Source organism: Aquarana catesbeiana, linkage group LG03 (genome assembly GCF_042186555.1).
Source record: "Aquarana catesbeiana isolate 2022-GZ linkage group LG03, ASM4218655v1, whole genome shotgun sequence".
Taxonomy (NCBI): Eukaryota; Metazoa; Chordata; class Amphibia; order Anura; family Ranidae; genus Aquarana; species Aquarana catesbeiana.
In genome coordinates, this window is record NC_133326.1 from 122,711,541 (window position 1) to 122,738,620 (window position 27,080).

The 27,080-nt window shown below is 42.7% G+C and overlaps 1 protein-coding gene across 1 annotated transcript; it reads right to left on the reverse strand.

Moving 5' to 3' along the window:
- Positions 1–12,834: 12,834 nt before the first annotated feature.
- On the reverse strand, positions 12,835–15,436 carry LOC141134471 (C2 calcium-dependent domain-containing protein 4C-like). The gene is made up of 2 exons (XM_073623996.1): positions 15,321–15,436; positions 12,835–15,067 (listed from the first exon to the last, which is right to left on the reverse strand). Exon 2 carries the CDS (start codon positions 15,037–15,039, stop codon positions 13,831–13,833), a length of 1,209 nt encoding a protein of 402 aa, XP_073480097.1. The 5' UTR covers positions 15,040–15,067; positions 15,321–15,436; the 3' UTR covers positions 12,835–13,830.
- Between the last annotated feature and the right edge of the window lie 11,644 nt (positions 15,437–27,080).

Below are 27,080 nucleotides of genomic sequence, written 5' to 3' on the forward strand. Positions count from 1 at the left end.
CCCGGTGAAGAAACATGGCAAAATACAGGCTCATAGGGGTGGTAAAACAGCTCAGGTATAGACAACTGTTAGAACCAGGGTACTTTACCAAAACATGGACAGGCAGATTTCTAATAGGGATAATGACAGTGGGAAGCATTGTAGCATTGGTACTAATACTCTTGGATCTAAACACTAAGGCCCGAAAACAGAACAAACCAGTACATAAGAGAGAGCTGACAAAAATGCCCAGTGGTGACCTAGTTATCACCATAAACGAAGGAACCATCACAGCAGTCCGATTTGATATCTGTCAGGTAGTAGAATGCCCACGTAACTGGGAACTTACATATATTGATTCCGAAAAGTATATATGTGTAACTGCCACCTGTTCTTCGTGGTCTGAGGTATGGTGGACTACAGATTTGGATGGTTACCTAACCTCCTCAGCCCAACAAAAGAGGAGTCTAGCCCATCGTTTAAGATTGTATAAACTATCACCATGGGGGAAGGGCTCTAACCAACTGTTATTAGCTTTGAGAGATGCAAAGAGGGAGGATTCGGGAACCTATGGGCTAGGAATACATATACCCCTGGGAAAAGATGTTGTGGGGGCAATATAGATTTAAGTACTCAGGAAAGGACAAGTTGTGCCCTCAGTCACCAGCATGCCACTAATAAAGCCACGTCCAGACCTGTTCAAAGCTAACTTCACCTATAAAGAGCAGTTAAGTATGGAAACGGGGTTTGGAGATAAAAATGAGTGGATAGAATGGGTAAGATGGACAACCAAGACAAAGGGGCTGGGAAATTTTATCTCATGTGCCAACTCACGACCCCAGCTAGCGACTGTTCCTTTCCTAACTGATGAAACAAACTTGACATGTATAATAAGAATGTTCAAAGAAAATGTCACAAATACTGAATCTACAAAAGAGCAGAAATGATATTCAACCACCAAGATGGGGAGTATACCCCCCTCTGTTAGAGCGGTCCCAGGGAATTTCTTCACAGGGAAATCCCAGGGAATAATTGGGATCTGTTTGCTGTCTGTGTGTGTGTGTGTCTTTGGTATGTGTCAGCTCAACCACATCTTCCACCGTTAAATGAAATTGGGATCTGCTTGCTGTCTCTGTGTGTGTGTGTGTCTTTGGTATGTGTCAGCTCAACCACATCTTCCACCGTTAAATTAAATTGGGATCTGCTTGCTGTCTCTGTGTGTGTGTCTTTGGTATGTGTCAGCTCAACCACATCTTCCACCGTTAAATGAAATTGGGATCTGCTTGCTGTCTCTGTGTGTGTGTCTTTGGTATGTGCCAGCTCAACCACATCTTCCACCGTTAAATGAAATTGGGATCTGCTTGCTGTCTCTGTGTGTGTCTTTGGTATGTGGCCTTCTCTATCTGTTGCCCTGTGTGCATAACCATGACTTTGTTTTTTGTTGCCCTGGACTATTTTACCTATGTTTTATGTGTTGATCTTATCTTGGCCTCTGGCCTCTTGCTATACTGACTTTAGAAGCAAAAGGTCCACTTTGATTGTTAGGCATTCTTATATTCACTCATGATTAACGAACTTCCACCCCACCCTCATAACAGTTTCAATTTGAGCATCCTTAAGGGGTCAGCACATTGCTGGGGGAGCACATTGCAGGGGCTTCTATCCTTAAGGCTTCTATCTCTAAGTTATTCTTTCTACAAGTGATATGCACTTCAATCTCTGCACTTCAGCGATTGCACGAAGCAAACAAATATAGCAAATTGCACCGGAAAGCACCTAACAGACTTCAAGTGACCCTGTCTCTCTATTAAGCTCTCCTTCCACTCTGTAACATGCGCTCTATACCACTGCTTCTGACACTCGTGTCCTCTCTCCTCAAGCTCTCTTACCTTCACCCCCCCTCTCCACCCGCCTGCTTATACATATCACCCTACCTTCTGTCCTCTCCCTACTACTGCTTCTACCAACTCTTGCTCATTCCACATCCATATACTGATAAAACCTCCAGTACTCTGAGACATGTCCCTTTACATAAATCACATTCCCACATTACCTCCCTCACCCTCCTGCTTCTCCTAACCTCTGGTGACATATCCCCAAACCCTGGGCCACCATCATCTGTCTTTGCCCAATGCTCCCATCCCCCTACACCCTCTGGCAGGAGCCGCAACCCACAGAACTTGGTCTCTATTCCGCTTTCCAAAACCAGCCCCCCTTTTCCTGTGCCCTTTGGAATGCACGCACTGTCTGTAACAAACTCACCGCCCTTCACGACCTCTTTATCACAAATTCCTTTAACCTACTTGCCATTACTGAAACCTGGCTTCATGAATCAGATACTACTTCTCCTGCTTCCCTCTCCCATGGGGACCTTCTCTGGACTCACTCCCCCAGACAAAGTGGACGGAAGGGAGGTGGAGGTGGAGTGGGAATCCTTCTAGCCCCATGCAGCACCTATCAGGTACTTCACCCACCTCCCTCTCTGACACTCTCCTCTTTTGAGGCACATTGCATTTGTCTATTCTCTCCCATTTCTCTAAGAATTGCTGTCATCTACCAGCCCCCTGGACCAGTATCAGCCTTCCTTGATGACTTCTCTGCCTGGCTACCCTACTTTCTCTCTTCTGAAATCCCCACAATTATTCTCGGTGACTTCAACATCCCTGTTAACACTAACACTACTATTACTTCTAAACTTCTCAGTCTAACCTCATCGATTGACCTGAAGCAATGGATACAGGCTCCTACTCACTCCAACAGCAGCACCCTTGACCTTGTCTTCTCCTATCTGTGCACTCTGTGCAACCTTTCCAACAATCCTCTCCCACTCTCTGATCACCACCTTATTAGTTTTGCTCTCTCCCTGTCTTCCACCTCCTCTCCCTCCAACCGCCTAACAGTTACACGTAGAAACCTTTGCCACCTCAACCCTTCTCTTCTCTACTCTGCTACTAATCACCTCTATGACAAAATCTCACCTCTGTCCTGCCCCAACCTAGCCATTTTCATCTACAACAGCTCACTGTCTTCCTCCCTAGACAAGCTTGCCCCCCTCACTACAGGCAGAATTAGGCCCCGACTGCTTCAACCCTGGCAAACAGATGACACCAGAAGTCTCAGAAAACGTAGCCGCGCTCTTGAGCGCCTGTGGCATAAGACTAAGATCCAGGAAGACTTCACACAATATAAACCTCCTAAAATACTATTCCTGCCTTCACACTGACAAACAGACCTACTTTATCACACTCATTGACACCTTCTCATCCAGTCCACGTCAACTCTTCTCTACCTTCAACACTCTACTCTGTCCTCCACTGCCTCTACCCACCAACTCACTCACTGCCCAGGAGATCGCCAATCACTTCAAAACTAAGATTGATACAATTCATGAGGAGATCGCCAATGCGCAAAAACCTCCCCCATGCAACACCCCATGTCCACAGATACAATCATTACTTCCCTCATTCAACCCTGCTACTATTACTGAGGTTGCTAAACTTTTATCTAACACTCATTTAACCACCTGCCCCCTGGATCCTGCTCCCTTGCAAATGCTACGCTCACCTTCTGACTCGATTCTACACTCTCTAACTCACATTTTCAACCTCTCCCTCTCTTGTGGCATCTTCCCAAACTCTCTAAAACATGCGCTAGTCACCCCCATACTTAAAAAGCCCTCACTGGACCCTACCAATCTCAACAACCTATGTTCCATCTCCTTACTCGCCTTCTCATCCAAACTTCTTGAAAGACTGGTCTACAACCGACTAAGCGACCATCTGACCATGAATAAACTTCTTGATCCCCTTCAGTTCGGATTTCACCCTCAACACTCCACTGAAACTGCTCTCCATAAACTTTCAAATGACCTACTAATGGCTAAAATCAGTGGACACTATTCTGTACTACTTCTCCTGGCCCCCCTCCTCATCAATAAACTCCACTCCTTTGGTCTCCATGACTTCACTCTTCGCTGGTTCTCATCCTACCTATCCCAACGCTCCTTAAGTGTCACTTACAACTCTACTTCCTCCTCTCCTCTTCCTTTCTCCGTTGGGGTCCCCCAAGGTTCTGTTCTTGGACCTCTCCTTTTCTCAATCTACACCACCTCCCTGGGTCAGTTGATTGCCTCCCACGGCTTTAAATATCATCTCTACGCTGATGACACCCAAATCTATCTCTCCTCCCCCCCAGCTCTCTCCATCTGTCTCCTCACGCATTACCAACTTACTAGCAGACATATCAGCCTGGATGTCACATCCCTTCCTCAAACTCAACCTATCCAAAACCAAGCTCATGATATTTCCTCCCTCAGGTGCCACTTCCCCTGATTTCTCTGTCAATATCAACGGCTCAACTATCAACCCATCTCCCCACGCCAAGGTCCTAGGTGTAATCCTGGACTCTGAACTAACCTTTCGACCCCACATTCTATCACTGTCCAAAATTTGCCACTTCAATCTCTGCAACATCTCCAAAATATGCCCCTTCCTAACCAATGTCACCACAAAGCTTCTAATCTACTCCCTGGTCATCTCCCGCCTCGACTACTGCAACTCCCTCCTAATTGGCTTACCTTTAAATAGGCTATCCCCACTTCAGTCCATCATGAATGCTGCTGCCAGGCTCATCACCCACAGTTATTACCTCTTGTATCTCTGGACCTTCCCTCTTAGATTGTAAGCTCTAAGGAGCAGGGCCCTCTGATTCCTACTGTATTAAAGTGTATTGTATTTGTACTGTCTACCCTCAAGTTGTAAAGCGCTACGTAAACTGCATAGTTGCCAACAGTCCCGATTTTCCTGGGACAATCCTGATTTTGGGACCCTCGTCCTGATTGGAGGCTGTCTCGAATCGGGATTTCCATCAGGAAAATCTGGAATGTTGTTTTTTTAAATTTTTGGAGCAGCTGGCTCCAGCAACATGGCCGCCGGCGCCGCCGCTCGATCTTCCCCCTAGTGTTCAGTGGAGAGAGGAAGGGGGCTCGATCCGTGCAGCCAATGAATCAGCTTCTTTAGCTGCACGGATCAGCCCCTCCCCTCTCCACTGAACACATGGCGCCTGTGTCTTGCCGAAAAGTTTCCCAGCTCGGCTATTTCCACCGGCTTGTACTGCGCAAACGCTGCGCCTGCGCAGTACAGGGGGGTCCTTACTTGCTGAGGGGAACTTTCTCGGCAGAACACTGGCCGCTCATGGACGTGTGGTGGGGGGGCGTTATGGGAGGGGAGGGTCTGCACTGATGGGGGGTCTGCACTGAGGGGGATCTGCACTAATAGAGGTGGGGTCTGCACTGAGGGGGGTCTGCACTAATATAGGGGGGGTCTGCACTAATAGAGGGGGGCTGCACTGAGGGGGGTCTGCACTAATAGAGGGGGGGCTGCACTAATAGAGGGGGCTACACTAATTGAGGGGGGTCTGAACTAACAGGGGGGGTTTGCAATGAGGGGGTCTGCACTGATGGAGGGGGATCTGCACTGATGGAGGGGGGTCTGCACTGAGGTGGTCTGCACTGATGGAGGGGGTCTGCACTGATGGAGGGGGGTCTGCACGGAGGGGGGTCTGCACTGATGGAGGGGGTCTGCACTGAGGGAGTCTGCACTGATGGAGGGGGGTCTGCACTGGGGGGTCTATACAGACTCTGCTGGGGGCACCTGATGCAAGGAGGGACTCTGCCGGGGGCACCTGATACGGGGACCGACTCTGCTGGGGACACCTGATGCAAGGACGGACTCTGCTAGGGGCACCTGATGCAAGGACAGACTCTGCTGGTGGCAGGCGACGTGGCAGGTGACACGCTCAGGGATCCCACTGATTCGGCATTATAGTGAGTTGAATGATTTAATTTTATATTACAATGTAATAATAGAAATAATGCGCTTCAATCATCCTGACACCATAACAATCATGGTGCCGGGATGATTGAAGCGTTAACACCAGGTGTTTGGAGTATCTTTATCTGCTGATTGTTAAACTTTCTAGAATACACATATTTCTATTGTTGTGTAGGATCTGAGGCTGCTGTCCCGTCATTCCCCTCTCCCCCTTTCCCTCATCCCCTTTCCCTCTCCCATTCTCCCTCTCCCCCTTTCCCTCTCCATCCCTCATTCATCTCAGACTCTAACCACACCCTCTTGAGCCACGCCCATTTAAGCCACACCCACTATTTCAGGTAAACCATGCCCATTTTTCGCGCGCGTTGCACTTGCATTTTTGTGGCTAAGCCACGCCTACAAATGAATGCCCCGCCCCCTAATTATTGTACAGCTCCGCCTACAGCCAAAAAAGTGTCCCACATATTTTTTTTGCAATGTTGGCAACTATGAAACTGTTGGTGCTATATAAATCCTGTATAATAATTATAATAATAATTTCACCTGCTTTGTCAGCACCGAGGATAATGGACAGCAGGTAGGAAACTTACCCACGACTTACTGCATACAAACTAGTGAGCCACCATACCAGCATAAACTTAGGACCAAACTCCCTCCCAAATGGAAAGGGAGCTGTGCTTTAACTCATTTGCTTCTTCCCTTTTATATGATACCTGTAGGTGATGAGATAAAGTTGCCACATTTGAAGAAACAAGTTGAAGAAAAGGAAAGCACCGCAAGGATTGTTTGACAATCGAGTCTACATTGATTCCATTGGATTCCCACGAGGAGTCCCTAATGAATTCAAAGCACAAGACCAGATATCTGCCAGATTCACCTCCATCTTTTTGTGGATTCAACCTATCAAGAATGTTGATTGGATAAACTACATCTACTATAACCAGCAAAGGTTTGCGAATTGTACCAGAGATGCCCTTAAAGGAGTAGCCAGCAACCTCATTGACAGCCTGGCAGAATCATATTGCTCTTGATATGCTGTTGGCAGAAAAGGGAGGGGTGTGCAAGATGTTCGGAACCTTTTGTTGATGGTAGCATAATGAAGGCCCTGCAAGGATTGCAGATGCTGTCTGAAGAACTGGCAGAAAACTCTGGCGTGGAAGATCCTCTGGCTGGTCTCTTCGAGACACGGTTCGGTAAATGGGGTGAACTGGTGAGAAATATGTTAATCTCAATAGTGATGGAAACCACAGTACTGACCCTGTGTGGTTGCTGTTGCATTCCCTGTGTCAGAGGACTCCTTCAACGGTTCATTGACACAACCTTGACAAAGACTATGTTTCTCCAAAAAGATCTAAATGAACTCTATTCTGGACTTCATTCTGAAACAGATGAGGACGAGTATAAGAACTTTACCCCTGACTCTCATGTGTGAACTATATGATGGACCTTGGTGAAATTCTGAAAGCTGAAGTGCTGAAAGAACTGTCATAAATGAGTATAAACAGGGGGCAAATGTTAGAGAAATTAGACGCTTATTTTATAATCATTTATGCATGCTTGCAAAAGATTGCTTAGAAATAGAATATGAGAGTGGCGCTGAAATAGATGATGTTTATATTTGTGAGTCTAAGGTAAAGGGAGGGATGTTCCAATCACCAATTAAAGTACATAGATGTAGAAGCACTCAACACCACGTGGTACAGTAATCTGCTTACCAGAGGACAAAGAAAGATAGGCGTGTAATTTAACCCACGGCTCATCCAGCAAATCAGCCTCCACCATACATCTTCAAGGCTTGGAACAGCAGTATTCAGATAACAATCACACACAATACAACTTCTCCAGGGATTCACATCAAAAATGCAGGCTCTCAGCAAATTGATATATATATATATATATATATATATAAAGTGGGGACGGAAAGTATTCAGACCCCCTTACATTTTTCACTCACATTACATTAATGAGGGAAAAAAAATGAACCAAAATGATTTTAGCAAATGGTTGCAATATAACAAAGAGTGAAAAATTTAAGGAGGTCTGAATACTTTCTGTCCCCACTGTATATATATATATATATAATGTACATGATACAGTACCTTTTTGTAGAACCAATATATGAATACATACATATAGGATTATATAGTGAGACATATAACACATAAGGTGGGGTTATTGAAAGTTCATTCTCCCAAAGTCGTAAATCTGTTATCCTTGAAAGTTGGTTAAGTCTTATCAGGATGAGGAGGGTTTGATTTAACACAGCTGGGTGCCATATTGTATCTACGCAGGTGTTTTTAATTGGACAAAACTAGTTATAAATCACTTTAATGAACATATAGGAATTCTGGGAATGAATAAGTTTGTCTGGTTGTAGAACAGGTGTCAGATTTATGGTTAGTTACATTGACGTAGATCTTAGCAACCAATCATATCTAGGAGAGATGGCTAAGATAAGGCTTGTAAAGGTATATAAATGCAAGTTTTACAATTGTTAGACAGACAAGTCAGATAGGATTCCATAAGGCTGAACTCTATGTATGCTGCCCTATTGCACGGGTCATAGAGATCAGAACCAATGGGCAAATATCTGTCCTTTTGTTGTCTCCTCGTACGAGTCAAAAAAAGAAAACTTCTTAACTTGATCCAGATTGTGGTCTAAGGTGAATTTCCCTCACACCACTCTATAAAATGACTCCCCAGACCGAACCTTGCCAGGATCTCCAGAAGGTAGGGCCACTCCACGCTGTCAAAAGCCTTTGCGGCGTCCAGCAATAGAATGGCCCTCCCTCCAGGATCATCCACTGGTATTTGCAGATTCATGAACAATCATACCTTCTGATGTCCCAGAAATCTTGTGAGTAGCCTGGAGTGGCAGTGCTGTTCCTCCATAGATACAGTATGGTCAATAAGTATTGTCACCCTGGGAAGGAAGGTGTGTTATTGGTAGGATCTCCAGGTGAAAATAAAGACAAAAAAGAAAAAAAAAAAGAAAAAAAAAAAAAACAGAAAATCATTGCGGCCACTAGATCTAAGGACTGATTTGTTGCAATAAATTACATCCTTGTTCTTTGTCTTCATCTAGACAGATAAGTATGATATACAATTTCATTGTGGCTAAAGTTATAGGACAACAAGGGGACACAGTAGGTTGCTTTAAATACTTGTGCCAGTACAGTATGACAGGTAAGTTATGATCTTGTTGCCGCTAATTTCTAATGTTATAAATTCCAAAACCAGTATTAAATTAGAAGTGGACTATTGAAAAGACCCACATTTCACTGTCTAGAAAAATTCAAATAATAAAAAAAAAATCCAAAGTAATAAAAGGTGGAGGGGGGGGGGAGTTTTACACACCTTATTTCAAAAAAGAAATTCAACCCACATACATTGTCTGTAAAAATCTGACTCTATTCAGCTTCTCTTGCCATGTTACATAATGTTTCCATGTTATTTAATTGCCAATTTACTCCTGTTGTACCTTATATCTACCTAACAATTTGTCATTCTGTGTTATGCCCCATTAATAATATATCTCTTGAATTTGGCCATACATCAGTAGAATTTACGTCAAACAGAACATTCATATGAATTTCTGAGCTTTAGTGGGGTCAAATTGATGCTTGTGTTCACCTACAGTTACAAGAAAATTTGAAGAAGCAGGAGGAAAAGCTTTTTTGGAATGATCAAATTTCTAAGACCTAATGCACACTGGGCAATTACCTCCAGTGCAGATACTCTGGTGTTTACGTGCAGGTGGAAGGCACGAGTGCACTGTGCTAGCAGCCTGTAAGGGGGTGCATTCAAATCTGCAAATGCACCTGACACCAATTACATGTGAGAACCACAGCGGGGGTCCCATTAATTAACTACAGGAGGCAGCCCCAACTCTGTGTTGTCAGCCAAGGGTCCTATAATTTGACAAACAATGATAATAAAAAATGCTAATAATAGTAATGACTGCTTGCATTCTGCACCTTCATGCCTGGATGTATTCTGCCCTAAATATTAGTGCCACTCGGTGTCCTGTCCAGACCCACTTCCTCTTTCCTGCCTCCTGCAGCTAATCGCTGGGAACCCCCACTGGGGTTCTCGTATGCAATCATTGTTGGGTGTTGTTGCAGATGTAAATGCATCCTAAAGCGGAATTTCACCCAAAAGGGCAAGTTCCACTTGTATGAATCCCCCCCTCCTTCCATTGCCACATTTGGCGCTTTTTCAGGGGAGCTGGAACCTGGTTTTGACAGGTACCCGCTCCCACTTCCGGTCAGATGCGCTGCGGTGATCTGAGCCGGAAGTTCAGCCCCCCTCCTTCTCCCGCAGCTTGCTGTGACACATAACAAGTCCCCGAAGACTGCGGGACCATTCACAAAACGCAGCTCAGCTCACACATGCACAGCAAAAGCCTGGCTGTGAAGATGCAAGACTTCACTGCCAGTTCTCCTTACTTAAGATGCTGGCGCCTGCACCCGAAGCTGGTTGAAGAATCGGCTCGGGTGAGGACATCGCTGGATTCCCTCGACAAGTAAGTGTCCTTATATTAAAGTCAGCAGCTACAGTATTTGTAACTGCTAACTTTTAATTTTTAGGGGGGAGCCTGGAGCTCCTCATTAAAGTGATTGTAAAGGATCGTTTTTTTTTTTTTTAAATAACAAACATGTCATACTTCCCTCCACTGTGCTCCTTTTGCACAGAGTGACCCCGAAACTGCTCTTCTGGGGTCCCCCGGCAGCTCTCACGGCTCCTCCCCACATCAGATAACCCCCTAGGAGAAGCGCTCTCCTGAGGTGGTTACCTTGCGGGCGCGCTCCTGAGTCCAGCATTCGACGTCCATAGCCGCCAAATGTATGACTCGGCCCCGGCGCCCGCGTCATTGAAATTGATTAACAGCAGCAGGAGCCAATGGCTGAGCTGCTATCAGTCTGTCCAATCAAGAGCCAAGGACCCCGGGCAGAGAGACCGTGCGTCCCCATCGGGTCAAGTTCCAGGGCTCAGGTAAGTAAAACAGGGGGGCTGGGGGGCCGGTCACTGCCAGGTGTTTTTTCACCTCAATGCATAGGATGCATTGAGGTGAAAAAACATGAAGGTTTACAGCCCCTTTAAACTCTATAGGAGGCTGCTGCTGAAGCTGGATTGGACTGGATGATGCCCCTAGCGGTACTAACGTTTAGGGCAGTATGTCTCCAGGCATGAATGCCCAGAATGTAAGCAGGCATTATTATTATTATTATTTCAGGTACTTATATAGCGCCGTCAATTTACGCAGCGCTTTACATATATATTATACATTCACATCAGTCCCTACCCTCAAAGAGCTTACAATCTAAGGTTCCTAACTCACATTCATACACTATGGCCAATTTAGACAGGATCCAATTAACCTATCAGCATATCTTTGGATAATTATTATTATTATCATGTTTGTTCAAATATGCGATCTTTGGCTAACAACACTGAGTATAGCACCTCTATGGGGTTGCACTAGACTATTTCAAAAACCATGCTAGCTATAGTCTTAGGAGCAAGAAGCATCAGAATTTCATACTTACTGTATACAATGGTATATTTTCACCCTCTTAGAAATGGTAATGTACATATGATTATATTTATACATACAGATTCTTGAGTTGAATGTTGATGGTGTTTTTTTTGGTTGTTTAGGAGATACAATGTACTGTCAACAAGTGTAGCCCAAGCTGATAAACCTAGATTTATCTCATCAAGTATTCTTATGTCAATGTAAAGATAGTTGTCTGAGTAGTTGTGGACAAAGCTTTATTTACATGCCTAGCATAACCTGCAGAGTTATAACTTGATCCAGGTACAAGCCCTTTATACATAGGGGGCTTCAGATATGTGTAGTAGGCATGTTGTTGTATGTGTCTAAATTGTGTAAAATGCAATAAAAATTATTTGATTGAAAATCACTGCATTTATACTTTAACACCACCCTTATAAGGCCGACTATGCACAGTTCGAATCTCGACCGGTTCAGCAGTAACCAGCCAAGATTTGAACCGCTAATGGGCACTCTGAATGTACCAAATTGAATGATCGGTCAACTTGGTTACAACCAGCCTGCTGGATTCTCTAAAGATTATCGCTAGTGACTGCTATAACCGTAGCAATAATCACCGTCGTCTGAGAGAAAACAATTGCTCAGAAGGAGGGATTCCCCTGTCAACACTGTCTGTGTTGATGGGGGAATTGTGTGTTTTTCCTTCCTACAACCCGTGCTTGCAGAAAAAAAATTTGCACCGTGTGTGGCCAGCCTAAGTAGTCAAGATTTGAGAATGTACATCTACTTTATATTAAAGGAAACCTGCACTGAAGTAATATAGAAGCTGCCATTGCTGATCTCTCTTGAAAATTGTAGTTTTCTGGCTGTCATGCTGATCCACTGGCTTCAGAACCGATCCACTGATATAAAACAACTAGCAGTTTTGAATTTCTGATGTCATTATGACTTTCCTGATCTACACAATTGTTATGGGTCAGTCTATCAAGGTATTTAAAGAGTTAGCAAAGCATTTATCTAAAAAAAAAAAAAAAAAAAAAGGAGTGAAATGGTTTCCCCCCATATTTCTCACTGCAGGATTACATTAATATTGTCACCTTTGACATATGTTATGTGTGAAGGCTTCCTAAGCACTTGGTTTTTTGTTTTGAGTCTGGTTGATAAGGGTTAATATAGCGTTACTAAGTGATTGTGTCCATGCCGCCTCGTCGTGAATATGGATGATACGCGTGGAAAGAAAATCCAGACTGTAGTTTATTATTAGGCAGGAAAATAACATAGTGAGCTTCACCTCTGTCAATATTTACTTCCCGTTTATAAATCTTACGCCACAGACACACACACACTGGAGCGAACACAGATTTACGAGGCCTGCCACAGGAATAATCTTCATGTGTCGTTCAATAACTACCTTTTTTGTTTCCATATAATACAGAACCAACAGAAGTGCAACATCAGAGATAATGTACACCATGAACAGATGTTAAAACATGCTGCTGAAAGAAATTATTTTTCAAATAGTTTATTAGTTAAAACATACAAAAATAGATGATATTCTTTACAGGTTGTGTTTATGTAATATATTAATTCTGGTACATCTTTAGACATTTTTACATTAAATGGATAATAAAAATAAAATGTAACGACATATAATAATAAAAATAAAAAATAAATATCTAAACATACATTTCAAAAGGTTATTGATGTGCAAATATTACTTCCCAATTACAGGCTGTCACATTTACAAACAAACCACGTTTTTTCAGCATGTTAGCTCTATAAATAATTATAGTAGCATAGTATAAGCAGGCAAGTCAAGGGCTATCAAACACTTTCTATTAGCAGCTGGAACAAGTGTATAATCAGAACGGGCAAGGTCATCTACAAAATGACAAGATATAGCACTTGAATGGGCTTAGCCCAGCTATGCCTCTCTAGATGTACTGAAACTACAAGGCCCAGCAAGCACATGGCAAGGCTTGCTGGGCTATGTGGTTTATCTACAGCCGCAGAGCCACAAATTGCTCATCCAAAAACAGAACACTACACAGCCAGCAAATTACATATGGAGATTACCTTTGTTTTTTGTTTTCAACCATGAGTGCAAAAGTAACAAATGGCAGTTCCCAGATGTTGAAAGATTTAGAAAGATTTAGCAGATAAAGATTTAGCAGATATTTCATAAGACTGATTAACACTTGTAAAAAGTGACTCTCCTTTTAAATATCAGTCCATACTTAGCACCAACCTACCCGCACATGTAAAAATGCCAGGCTACCAGTGTTATTTCTAGCCCCTATATTTGACATCTTCAAACACTGCATCTTTAAATAAATGCTATAAGTTATATTAGTACCCTTTATGAGATCTTTAAGAAGGACTCAATAAATATTTAGGATAAATGTCCATTTTTTTCTGCCTTTGTCAGTTAAACAGTAATAATGAATTTGTTCGTAGTTTGGGTTAAAATGCTTTGAAATGTTAAATATTGTTTCCCCTTTCTTACAGGGATAAGATGCTAAGCAAAGGAAGTTCACTTTGGCCCAAGACACAGTCTCTCTTTATTCCACATGCTTTGTTGATGGCTTTAATCTTAAGGCAGCAGCTGTGAAGTTTTGTGGGTGGCAAGTTCTCAAAGAAAAAGTCCTCATTAAAGATTGGGTTCCTGCTCCTTCTTATAACGGTGCTTCGCTGCTTCTGCTGCTTCCCAGGAGTAATAGAGAGTGCCACAAAGCAATTGATTGTTTTTGGGTCAGTATGCACATTGTAAAGTCCTTCTATGCTGATGAGTCGAACACGTAGCCTCTGTGCTGCATCACAATATTCTGTAGATAAACGTAGAGAAGCCCCATTCTCAAGCAACACTGTGTTTTCGGCTACAAAGCTACCTCTGGAATACAGAAGATCCATTGGAAACACAGAATCCATCATCCCATCAGAAACTCTACGAAAGATATTTGGGCTGCTGTCTGTGGAGCTGCACTCATCAGCCGACAGTGAGTTGTTTCTGGATAGCGTTCCTTTTTTCTTCAGTGCTCTAGAAAACAGTCTGTCCTGGCTGATGGCTTTCAGTAAAGAGGCACCCCGTGGTAGAGATCTCGGAAGCAATGGGGAACTAAATGGAGAAGAGTCTGTTGAAGAGGACGTTTCGCTGTCCAAGGTTCCAGAACGACTTAGTGCCCTTAGCTTTAATGCCCTGAAGCTGCCGTAAGACGTTGTCCTTTGGCAAGTGGTGGTTAGAGAGCGCGGTCTTTGTAACAGAATTGGAAGGCTAGCAGGGTCATCATGGAAAAGAGATTCTTTCCTTCTGGTGTTGGGGCTTTCCAGCAAGGTGCAGAATCCATAGGAAGTATGGGCCTTAGGAAGGTGTGGTAGGGACAGAGCTGCTTGTGCCTGAGGGTCTCCATTTGTATTTCCGTCCTCCATAGGCTCATCTGCACTGTCTACCTGTATGATATGTGTCTCTGGTGCATTACAGGCTCCATAAGCAGCTCTACTGAGATTTGGTACAGACCTGTAGAGTGACTTCAGTCTTACTGCTCTTTGAGTTGAAAGTAGTGGAGGAATACAAAACTCTGGAATTCTGTCTGGGGTTAGGACATTGAGACAAGGTATAGGACGCTGCTTTTTATCCATGACCGCCCCTTTCATTGTCAGGTCAGACATTTGTCCGTGCATGTCAGGTACCTTCAGCTTGTCCAACAACCACATATGTCCAGGTGAGAGAAATACAATGATCCTGTAATGATAAGATGAAATTAGGAATGGCAAGCTTTGTACAGCAATTCATAATATGACATACACTGTTTAAAATGCAGAAAATTAAGTCAAATGTGGAACAGCAGATTTGGGTACAGAATTTTCTATATAGAGAAGTTATTTAGGTATTGCTTTTTTAGATTATGATAAATTCACCTTTTATTAAATATAATAACATACGGTAGTTATTTGCTACTATTTTCTAAACAAACCATTAATGTTGAAGAAATTACCTGCTGCAATAATGAAGTCACCCAGATACAGCTTCTGTATGATTCAGTTCCAGGTAACAAAGAAATCTGTGCTGTTGTAGCCTCAAGCAGTGAGTGAGCTCTGCTGCCTTCTTCTCCGGCTTTTATAGTTAAATTGGGTTTGTTCCAACAAATCAGCAGCAAGTGGGTGGCGTAGCTCTTCTACTGGAAAGGGACACGAGGAAATGTAGTGACACAACAGAGCTTTGTGATACAAACAGCACATACACCATCAGGTCTATAATACCTACAGACGTTTGCTGCACTTGTTAAAATGCGGTGAGTGAGTAAAATAACAACCTTGTTCCAGCATGAACATATGATAAATCCTTTACATTTATCCATTCAGTGTCTCTTTAGAAAAAAACTGTGTATACAATGCAACACCAGTAGGAAACTTAATCCAGAAGATAAAAAAAAGTTTATAGAGATGGCAAGACTAGATTCTGTATTATATAGTATATTGTCAGTGGAAATGTCTAGGTGTTAGCATAGACATGAGTGATTTGTGTCATTAGAAGGGCATAATGTGCCTCAAATGGGGCTGACTATAGATGAGTCATTTTTTTCAGGTGAAGGAAAAAAATGATGAACAGTTTCTTCTATTCACACAAATGGGGTGGATGGAGTGTAGGCAGGTTGAATTATGTATGTAAGCCAGCAGCTGGCCCAGGCTGGGGAATGGGTTAAGTGTTTTTTGCTTAGTTCCAGGGCTTTTGGTTCAAGCCAAACCATCTGTGCTATAAAAAGGGGGACAGCTGAGGTCCAAAAAGGCAGGTTGCTGTAGGTCCAGTGAGATCCACCATCACTTGTGAGCACAGTCTTGGCACTGCCAAAGAAACCAGGGTTTTTGGAAGACATCCAAGTCATGGACAATGGCGTTATGGACTTCCACCTCATGGAGGTATGCCTTGGCCACTACTCTATCCTATTCAGGAATAGGAAAAGGACGTTTTTCATATTAAACTGTTTTGCTGCATCTCTCCAGTAAAATTACATTAACTATCCTGAGCCTGGTCTGAAGTTATTCAAAGGGGTGCATATTAGTTCTGGTGTATCCAAAAGAACCTGGGTCTGTAAAGCACTAAAGGGTATGAAGTAACACCATTACACTGATCAGTGGCTGTAGTTTTTTAATTAGTCTGTTCAATAGAAATCGATCTAATGATCAACTTCTGTTGAACAAAGATGGCCACACAGTGGTATAACTTCAGTTAGTCCCTGCTGGACTGGATACATTTCAATCTGTTTATGACCAGATCTTGACTTAGTTCAGTGATGAAATTATAACAATTGCATGTAAGCCACAATATTATTACTTTACGTGCATGCTCATGACATGATGTAGTAGCTTGTGGTGGGAAAGCTTTTACATACAGAGCAAACATATAAAGAGGAACTGCACCCCCCCCCGTAATATTTTTTTCCACTTATCTATCTTTAATACACATAATTATCTGCCCAGCTAATCCAGCAGTGTCCTGCTGTAATGCCCTGAGAGCCATTTCCTGTACCACCATTTCCTTTGCTGATGTCATCAAGGGGCCAGCAGTCTCCTCTGCATCCTAGCAGCCAGCCCCCTGAGGATGCCATACTGTGCATGTGCAGTATCTTCCACATTGCCCCAAAGACTGATGGGATGCATGACAGGGGGAATCCGAGGAAGCTTTAGATGCAGATGGATGTCATTCTCACCTAGACCTTGAAGGCAGAAGCACAGGGTTATGACTAAGGCCTTATAGACTGAAACGCGTCAACTGACTCAATCTGTGTTTGTTCACTGTGGCTATTCAATAAAATGAAGAAATTTTAAGAACAACAACCGGAGTATCTTTTCTACATTACTCTACTCAGCCAGCGACTGTGGATCGAGCACCTGGGAGCTCTGCTATCTATATGGTGTATGGGTAGTAGCACTGACTTTTCTGTTTATACTTAGAAGCACAGGGCTGTGCTCTCCAAAATAGGTATCCTCACTAAAAAAAAAAATATTTTTTTTTCTGAAAGGAGGGGAATGAGCAAGATTAATTAATATAGTAAATTTTTGTGACAGTCTGGTTTAAGCACATAAAAATGCCTTTGGTCTTATGAAGAGTCCATACAAGTTGCAGTTTTTTCCCACTTTAATTTTGAAGTTTGGATACAGTTTCCCTTCTATTTCCACTACATCTTTTTTTATTAGTGGCTGCATATTTTTGTGCAGTTTTGGCAATGATGCCAACCCATGCTTCCTTCGATTTTAGGCTACTACATTTACGCTTGCAGTTGCTGGACGGTAAAACACGTGCCCCCCAACCGCTCCCTCTTAGGCTGCTAAGACATTGATTGGGGGTGTACACATGCCACATACCCCCTGTTTAAGTGAATAGGGCTGCGTTGCAACCACCTTGCAACATGTGCACTGCACAAGGCTGTGGCTCTGTATTGTGGTATTTAAGGGGCTATAACAGACATTAAGGAGGCAACATATCACCTCCCCACTGCCTGTCAAATGTTTCTGAAAAGCAATCTGAGCATAGATCGCTTTTCAGAGGAGCAGGAGTCCTTGTTACTATTGTAAACAAGCCCTTAGGGAGTTAGGAATTAGGTAAGATTATGACTAAGGCTTAAATGTTAGAGGTTAAGTCTACAAGTAATCGTGCTTTCCCACTTTGCTAGCATGTCCCATCATTGTCCCCATCGGTGACTCAGTCCAAAGAAATGGTCTGCAGCCAATGCTGAAATGAGTTAATCTAGACAAGAAGTGGCTAAAAGAGGCTAGAGGACACCAGCAACAATGAGAAGCAAAGATGCGGTTTATTTACAAGTTTGATTACATTTTATGGCTTGTGGTGATAACTTTGAGGTTGTAGCTTAAAGGATAGGTTAGGCTTAAGCCCCTCACTCACAGGCCGAATGTCAGGAGGCATCTGCCGGTTCGTGTGTACTGTAGCTGGTCCAACTTCTGTTGAAGAGGCATGACCGAAAAAGGTCTGCCGACCAGCTCCCGATTAGCACTGAGAGCGCTGACTAGAATGTTCTGGCAGGTGGGGGCTGTCCCCCTGTCAGATCACAATAAAATAGCAGGGGAGATCACTGTACTAACATCAGATTCTTCATTTTTTTTTTTTTTTGTTCAGTCCGCTGGGTTAAACGAAAAAAAACTATCAGTGTATACTAGGCTTTAGGTGTCAGGGGTGTCCAAAATCACTTTTTGTTATATGTGAATTGTTATAGGCACTAAAGCCATATGCAAGGATTCACATGGCTCTGAGTCCATAATGCTGAAAAACAACTCTATCATTGACATCTTTCTACATTTATGGCAAAGAAGAAAGTATAATCATCAAACCAATATCTTTGGGAATGGGTCAATCTATCTTTGTCCTAAAAATATATCCTGCTATGCAGAGCCACCATGAAAAAGGAAACATCCCCACGAAAAAATAGTATCCTCCATGACTCCCATGCCAAATTTCTCAGTATGGGCCCCGTGGTGGTCCTATGCGTTTCCAACTCTACACCCAACCAGCCTAGGCCTCTCAAACTAACATGACCTTGACCTCACCCTCAGTCTGAGGGAACTTCTTTTCTCTACTTCTTCTTCACCTCTCTTCCTACCCCTTTCTTCCTTCCTACCCCTTTCTTCTATTTCTGGGCCTCTTGCCCGTCGCTTAGTCCCAACCCGGTTTTGTTTAAATCCTATAACACATTTTTATTCATGTTCTGTATTATGTTCCTGTTTATATCCCCTGCGTGGGAATTTGACATCTGCTTTTCTTTCGCATATCAATAAAAACATTGTACCAAAACAAAAGGAAACATCTAATACTAGAACACTGCCTGCTCTACTACCCTGGGTGTCCTAGTAAGCAAGGAACTTCTCTGAAAATAGCTGTCAGTGGAACAGAAAGGGGGAGATTTACTAAAACTGGGGCACTCGAAATCTGGTGCAGCTGTGCATAGTGGCCAATCAGCTTCTACCTTCAGCTTCTTCAATTAAGCTTTGAAAATAAAACCTGGAAGCTGATTAGTTTCTATGCAGAGCTGCACCAGATTTTGCACACTCCAGTTTTAGTAGAAGTGAGATAACTTCTGATAATTGGTACCAAAATAGTATTTGGGGATATCAACTTTTGGGAACTGGTGCCCTGATGACAGCTGTGTTATGTTTCAAGAACAGAAAGTGGGGGAAATCTCCCCAACGGGGACATGGATAGCAAGAGTCACCCGGCAGCTATTTTTAATTCTTTGCTAAACTAAAAGAGACAGACAGATGACCTGCACAGGTGTGCATGATACAATCTCACTGGATACAGATTTTGACATACTGCTAATATCACATGAGTGGGATCCTCCCATTATCAATAAATAAAAAAATGTTGTACATTTCAGAGCAAATACCTTCTTTTGTATAATAATTTCAATGTAACTATATTATTTAAGAGATGGCTGCTACCTATTTTTACTTGCTTTATAACCATGCCATTTTGCTGCCTTTTGTGAAAAACAATTGCAATTGATAGTCAAGCATGGTCCATGATATTATATTAGACTGCCACCTGCAGAAAGCAGAAAGAAATGTTCTGTAATCTATTTACAGTCACATTCACCGGCTTAGATTCACACTCTTTCATTGGTTTGCAAAGAATATTACGGAGACTGAATGTCAGCAAATGCAAACTAATTTCCACTAAATACATGAGCAAATGTACATTGCATTGGGACTTAGACAAATAGGAATCACTGGTAAATGCTTGAAATCACGTAGATAAAATTGTATGTCAAAATCAGTTTTATTTTAACTTAAGCAAATGTATTGATAATAACAAAAATAATTCCAGTCCTGAAGTGTTTACTATAGCAATAAAACATTGCTCTCAACTGTCCCTTATTTGGAGGAACTGTGCCTTTTGTGCAACCTGATACTTCTACATCTCAGGTTCATTCTTGCATACTAAATAAAATAAAAAAAAATAACAATAATACACCCATCTAAATCTCACTGCTGTTAAAAATAATTAAAATTAATTATCATTAAAACATATTTGTAATGATACAGTATTAAAGTATGGGCGGCACAGTGGTGTAGTGGTAGCACTCTCGCCTAGAAGTAAGAAGGGTCACTGGTTCGAATCCCAACCACGACACTACCTGCTTGGAGTTTGCATGTTCTCCCAGTGCCTGCGTGGGTTTCCTCCGGGTACTCCGGTTTCCTCCCACACTCCAAAGACATGCTGGTAGGTTAATTAGATCCTGTCTAAATTGTCCCTAGTATGTATGAATGTGAGTTAGGGACCTTAGATTGTAAGCTCCTTGAGGGTAGGGACTGATGTGAATGTACAATGTATATGTAAAGCGCTGCGTAAATTGACGGCGCTATATAAGTACCTGAAATAAATAAATAAAGTACATCTTAGATTGTAAGCTGTAATGAGTAGGTTTCTGATTCCTCCTGTATTGAATAATATTGTAACGGCACTGTCTGCCCTCATGTTGTAAAGCACTGCACAAACTGTGGGAGCTATATAAATCCTGGATAATAATAATAATAATGTGTAAATCAGCAAGAGACTTAGAATGAAGCTAGATCAACTTTGTGTGTTAGGCAGTGCCCTCTAGTGGTATAAAATTAGTTTTGATCTTTTTTTTTTTTAAATGTGTTGCAGTAAAAAAAAATAGTTATCATAGCCCCCAACTGTTCCTGATATTGACACACTGTCCCTGATTTGGAACAAAGTTCATCTGTCCCTCTTTCCTCCTCATTTGTCCCTCATTTTGGTCTAATCTATATACAGTGCCTTGAAAAACATATTCATACCCCTTGAAATTTGAAATACAACCAAAAATGTAAATGCATTTTATTGGGATTTTATGTGGTAGACTAACACAAAGTGGCACATAATTGTTGTGCCACTTGTTGTGAAGTGGAAGGAAATTGATAAATGGTTTTTAACATTCATTACAAATAACTATGACAAAAGTGTGGCGTGCATTTGTATTCAGCCCCCCCCCCCCCCCGAGTCAATACTTTGTAGAACCCCCTTTTGCTGCAATTACAGCTGTAAGTATTTTTGGGTATGTCTATACCAGATTTGCACATCTGGAGAGTGAAATTTTTGCCTATTCTTCTTTGCAAAAATAGCTCAAGCTCTGTCAGATTGGATGGAGAGCGTCTGTGAACAGCAATTTTCGAATCTTGCCACAGATTCTCAATTGGATTTAGGTCTGGACGACTGGGCCATTCTAACATAGGAATATACTTTGATCCAAACCATTTCATTGTAGCTCTGGCTGTAAGTTTAGGGTTGTTGACCTGCTGGAAGGTGAACCTCCGCCCCAGTCTCAAGTCTTTTGCAGACTCTAACAGGTTTTCTTCTAAGATTGCCCTGTATTTGGCTCCATCCATCTTCCCATCAACTCTGACCAGTTTCCCTGTCCCTGCTGAAGAAAAGCATCCCCACAATATGATGCTGCCACCATCCCCATGGGGATGGGGTGTTCAGGTTGATGTGCAGTGTTATTTTTCTGCTACACATAGCGTTTGCCTTTAGGCCAAAAAGTTCAATTTTAGTCTCATCTGACCAAAGCAATGTTTCTTGCTATGTTTTTCTGCCTACTTGAAATGTCCCTCAGGAGTTGCTAAACATCACATTTTCCCCCTTACGTCTGTTTGGAATAAGCAGTGCATGTTAGTTCTGGTCATGTGCACTGCTTTATATAAATTACAAATCCCATAGTCTATCTTGGGCGCAAGCAAGGGAGGGTGGTTACATACCTATGTAGCCCCCTGTTCCTAAAATTGGGGCTATTGTGTAAACTTTGTTTTTTGGCTGAGCTGTAAACAGTCCAGACTGATTGTATAGTTGATTTGGATTCTGCTCCAATCTCAACTGAGTTGTGCGTTTCTGACACTGTGAAGCTCAATCCTATTCTACAATCTAAACCGTGGTAACTAGCTCCTGGCTGCTAAGTCTGTGTGAGAGGCTTATCCAGGAGTTCTTCTGGCTGCTAAGTCTGTAAGAGAGGCTTGTCCAGGAGTTCTACTGGCTGTTAAGTCTTTGAGAGAGGCTTGTCCAGAAATTCTACTGGCTGCTAGGTCTGTGTAAGAGACCTATCCAGATAATCAAGATCTGCTAAAAGAGAAAGCTGTTTTACCTTTGGATTAAAGGAGTCTGTAAGTGATCTGCAAATGGTATCTGAGACCTCCCCTAACCCTCTCACTTTTAAAATTTTTAAGTTCCTCATTAAAGCATTGAAAAATATCTAAAGTGACTGGCGCCCAATTTCTGTTCCAAATTCCCATTGCAGCCATGGACTCAGCCCTGGGGTGAATGGGTGAATGTTAGCTTGCTCCCTGCCTCTGGAGGTACCTCCTTGCTCCCAGTAGACCCAGGGGGGCGCTACACCTACATACAGTGGTACCATGGAAAACAAATGTAGCCATCTTCTAACAAAACTTAAATCACAGCAGCAAAAAAAAAAAAAAAAAAAGAATATGGAGGAAACTGAGAACAATAGAAGCCAGATACACATTATACAATTTTTTTTGTTCAATTTCCTTCAGATTTACCTTCAACAGTAATGCAAGGGCCTGCCTGATTGCATACAATTTGAACGTGTTTAGGTTTGACCTCATAATAAATGGTTTTGGTAAATCTAAAGGAACTGCAGTGTTTGTCCTCATGGCACATCACAGGAAGTACCCTCATGGCTAACAGAGGACAGAATTAGAAATAGACTTGGGAAACTTAACATTAATAAATCACCGGGACCAGATGGCCTGCACCCGAGGGTACTTAGGGAACTCAGTCAAGTAATTGCCAGACCATTGTTCCTCCTGACAGTCTACTGACTGGAATGGTACCAGCTGATTGGAAAAAAGCCAATGTAGCACCAATATTTAAAAAAGGGCCCAAAATACATCCCTGGGAAATACAGACCAGTTAGCCTAACATCAATAGTATGCAAGCTCTTGGAGGGGATGATAAGCGACTACATACAAGATTTTAGTCATGAAAACGGCATCATTAGCAGTAATCAGCATGGATTCATGAAGAATCGTTCTTGCCAAACCAATCTATTAACCTTCTATGAGGAGGTGAGCTGCCATCTAGATAAAGGAAGGTCTGTAGACGTGGTGTATCTGGATTTTGCAAACGCATTTGACACAGTTCCCCTTAACCGTTTACTGTACATAGTAAGGTCCGTTGGCATGGACCATAGGGTGAGTACATGGATTGAAAACTGGCTACAAGGGCTAGTTCAGAGGGTGGTGATAAATGGGGAATACTCGGAATGGCCAGGGGTGGGAAGTGGGGTCCCCCAAGGTTCTGTGCTGGGACCAATCCTGTTTAATTTGTTCATAAACGACCTGGAGGATGGGATAAACAGTTCAATACCTGTATTTGCGGACAACGCTAAGCTAAGCAGGGCAATAACTTCTCCGCAGGATGTGGAAACCTTGCAAAAAGATCTGAACAAATTAATGGGGTGACTACATGGCAAATGAGGTTTAGAAAAAGTTTAAAAAATGCATATGGGTAGCAAAAATATGAATGCAATCTACTCACAAGGGGATGAACCTCTGGGGGAATCTTGGATGGAAAAGGACCATGGGGTAAGAGCGGCAAGATTGGGGAATTCCCTTCCACAGGCGGTGGTTTCAGCGGGGGGCCTCAATAGTTTCAAAAAACTATTAGATAAGCACCTGAACGACCGCAACATACAGGGATATGCAATGTAATACTGACATATAATCACACACAGCTTGGACTTGATGGACTTGTGTCTTTTTTCAACCTCACCTACTATGTAATTATGTAACTATAAGTTGTACAAGAAAATTGTATAAAAAATGTATAGTGTGTAGCCACAACACAAATGATGTGGATACAGGGATCTCTCACGCTGAGCTATTGTATTCTGACTGCAGAGACTCCCCCTCTTTCAGAATAGACTGATCAATGCTGCAGCCACTGGCTGTATGTGCTGATCAAATGCTAGTTTTCCAGCATGACCGTGCAACATCTTCTGTTAAACAGTCAGCAGTGCACATGGACCGAAAGTTGGCTGGTTTCGCAGAAACTTTTGGTTCGTGTACTGTATAGCTTACTTTAAGTGCTTGTAAACAATCACCTTGTAAAACAACCAATTCAGTTTTGAATAGAAATAAAAAGCAAAACATTTTTCTATCAATATAAAAATACATTATAAATACCCTTTTTTCCCGCATTTATAAGTGATCACATTCCCTCTGTTCTCAGCTGCATAAGAGCTGAGGGGAGGAGAAGCAGCAGCACACTGAACTTCCCAGTGAAAGGCTGTGCAGAAGGGGGGCGTGTCAGGACAAGTCTGATCATTGGAGGAGAGCAGGCTGAGATCCCAGCATAGCTAGAGAACTGACGACAGTGTGTTCTCCTGCTTAGTGTGGTCATTTTTAAATAGGAAAGCAGTGGGACTGGCAGGAAAACCAGGGATTTCACATAAAGGTGTGAATCTTGGCTGGTTCCTGCTGAACCGGCCAAGATTTGAACTGTCTGTGGCCGGCCTTATGCCCCGTACACACGGTCGGATTTTCCGATGGAAAATGTGTGATAGGACCTTGTTGTCGGAAATTCCGACCGTGTGTAGGCTCCATCACACATTTTCCATCGGATTTTCCGACACACAAAGTTTGAGAGCAGGATATAAAATTTTCCGATTCCGATCGTGTGTACACAAATCCGACGGACAAAGTGCCACGCATGCTCAGAATAAATAAAGAGATGAAAGCTATTGGCCACTGCCCCGTTTATAGTCCCGACATACGTGTTTTACGTCACCGCGTTTAGAACGATCGGATATTCCGACAACTTTGTGTGACCGTGTGTATGCAAGACAAGTTTCCTAGGATTTTGTTTCCTAGGATTTTGTTTCCGACCGTGTGTACGGGGCATTACTGTGCTGAACTAATATGCAGGAAGCAGAACATGCATATGTAAAGAGCAAACATCCACTACAATACTATTAATGGGGTGAGAAACGAAAAGCAAATTGAAGCAGCCTCAGTTTGGAAACTGCAGTGAAAAGAGAACCTCATGGCTTTCTTTACTATGCTCATAGACCTCAACCAACAACCTGTCAGATATATGCCCCCTTAAGGTTTACATGTTTATACCCACCTTTATCCTTCAGTAATCTGTTTATACTGTGCTTTTAACAGTATTATTGCAGTGACATACCATCATGATTTTTCTTTTTCTTTCTTTTTTTTATTTTGTATTCAACCACTTGTTCCAATAAATTCTTAATAAGAGTCTACACCCAGGTTTGCTTATTGAAGGATATGAAGTCATATTTGCATGTCATACAGTCCAAAAGGCCACAAGGTGATGTGTGATCAGGACAGAACAATAGCTATGCAGAATCCACAGTAAAATCCCTGTGGCTGGAATGGAAAATCGCTACAGTGAGAAGGGTATGAGCTAATACTGTATGTAGTGAAGGGGATGAAAACAGGATAATATGCACCAAGTTCCTCCTTTATAATAACATTTTGAACACCTAATTTCTTAAAAAAATATGCAAGGCATAGGTTGAAGGTTTTGCCCTTTTTGTGGCCTCTCCTGCTAAAGCTCTCAAGGCTAATGATACTTATCTAATGCCGCGTACACACGAGCGGACTTTTCAACCGGACTGGTCCGACGGTCTATCCGACAGACTTTCGGGGGACTTCCGACGGACTTTCCGAACAAACGGACTTGCCTACACACGATCACACCAAAGTCCGACGGATTTGTATGTGATGACGTACGACCGGACTAAAATAAAGAAATTCATAGCCAGTAGCCAATAGCTGCCCCAGCGTTGGTTTTCGTCCGTCGGACTAGCATACAGATGAGTGGACTTTTCGATAGGAACTGGGTCCGGTGGAGTTCCGACGTAAAGATTTGAAACATGTTCCAAATCTAAAGTCCATCAGATTTTCGACCGAAAAAGTCCGCTGCAGGTCCGATGAAGCCCACACACGGTCGAATTGTCCGCCAGACTAGGTCTGTCGGACCAGTCCGGTCGAAAAGTCTGCTCGCGTGTACGCGGCATTAGTTTAAAGCGGAGTCCCACCCATTTAAAAGTCAGCAGCTACAAAAAGTGTAGCTGCTGACTTTTAATAAACAGACTCTTACCTGTCCCACGGTCCAGCGATGCGGCCGCCCGAAGCCCCTATTTGTAGCACCCTATTGTTTAGGCAGGGTTGCTCCTAAATTTACCTGCCAAGTGTAGTTACCTTGCCTCATTGTTAGGGATCAATTGATTTCACCTTAAGTCAAGAATTGCTGCACTTCTCTCTTCTGCCGCTAGGTGGCCAGGTACCTGGTGGCATTAGATAAGAGAAGGGCAAAGCAAGGACAGATTAGGAGTATATGGGGCGTCTCAGCCAATAGGCAGAGGTTTTCTGAAATCCCTTGGCCTGCTGGGAGAACCTATATATTTGGGTGGAGTCAAGTGATCAGTGTTCTATGCCACCTGGACGGCTGTCTGGGTGGACGTGTGTTATACTGCCTGGGCTGCTAGGCCAGAGTTTAAGCATATCCCGGGCACATCTGGCTGCTAGGCTGTCTGAGGGCCTATCCAGAAGCAAGAGAGCAGCGCAAGGTTGGGATTTTTTAAGCTTATTAAGTAAATAAATGTGGCGATTGCTCAATAACCTAAAGTACTAATGCAATATAAATCCTTAGGTGATAATGCAATAATATCCAAATATGCAAAAAATATGCAAAAATA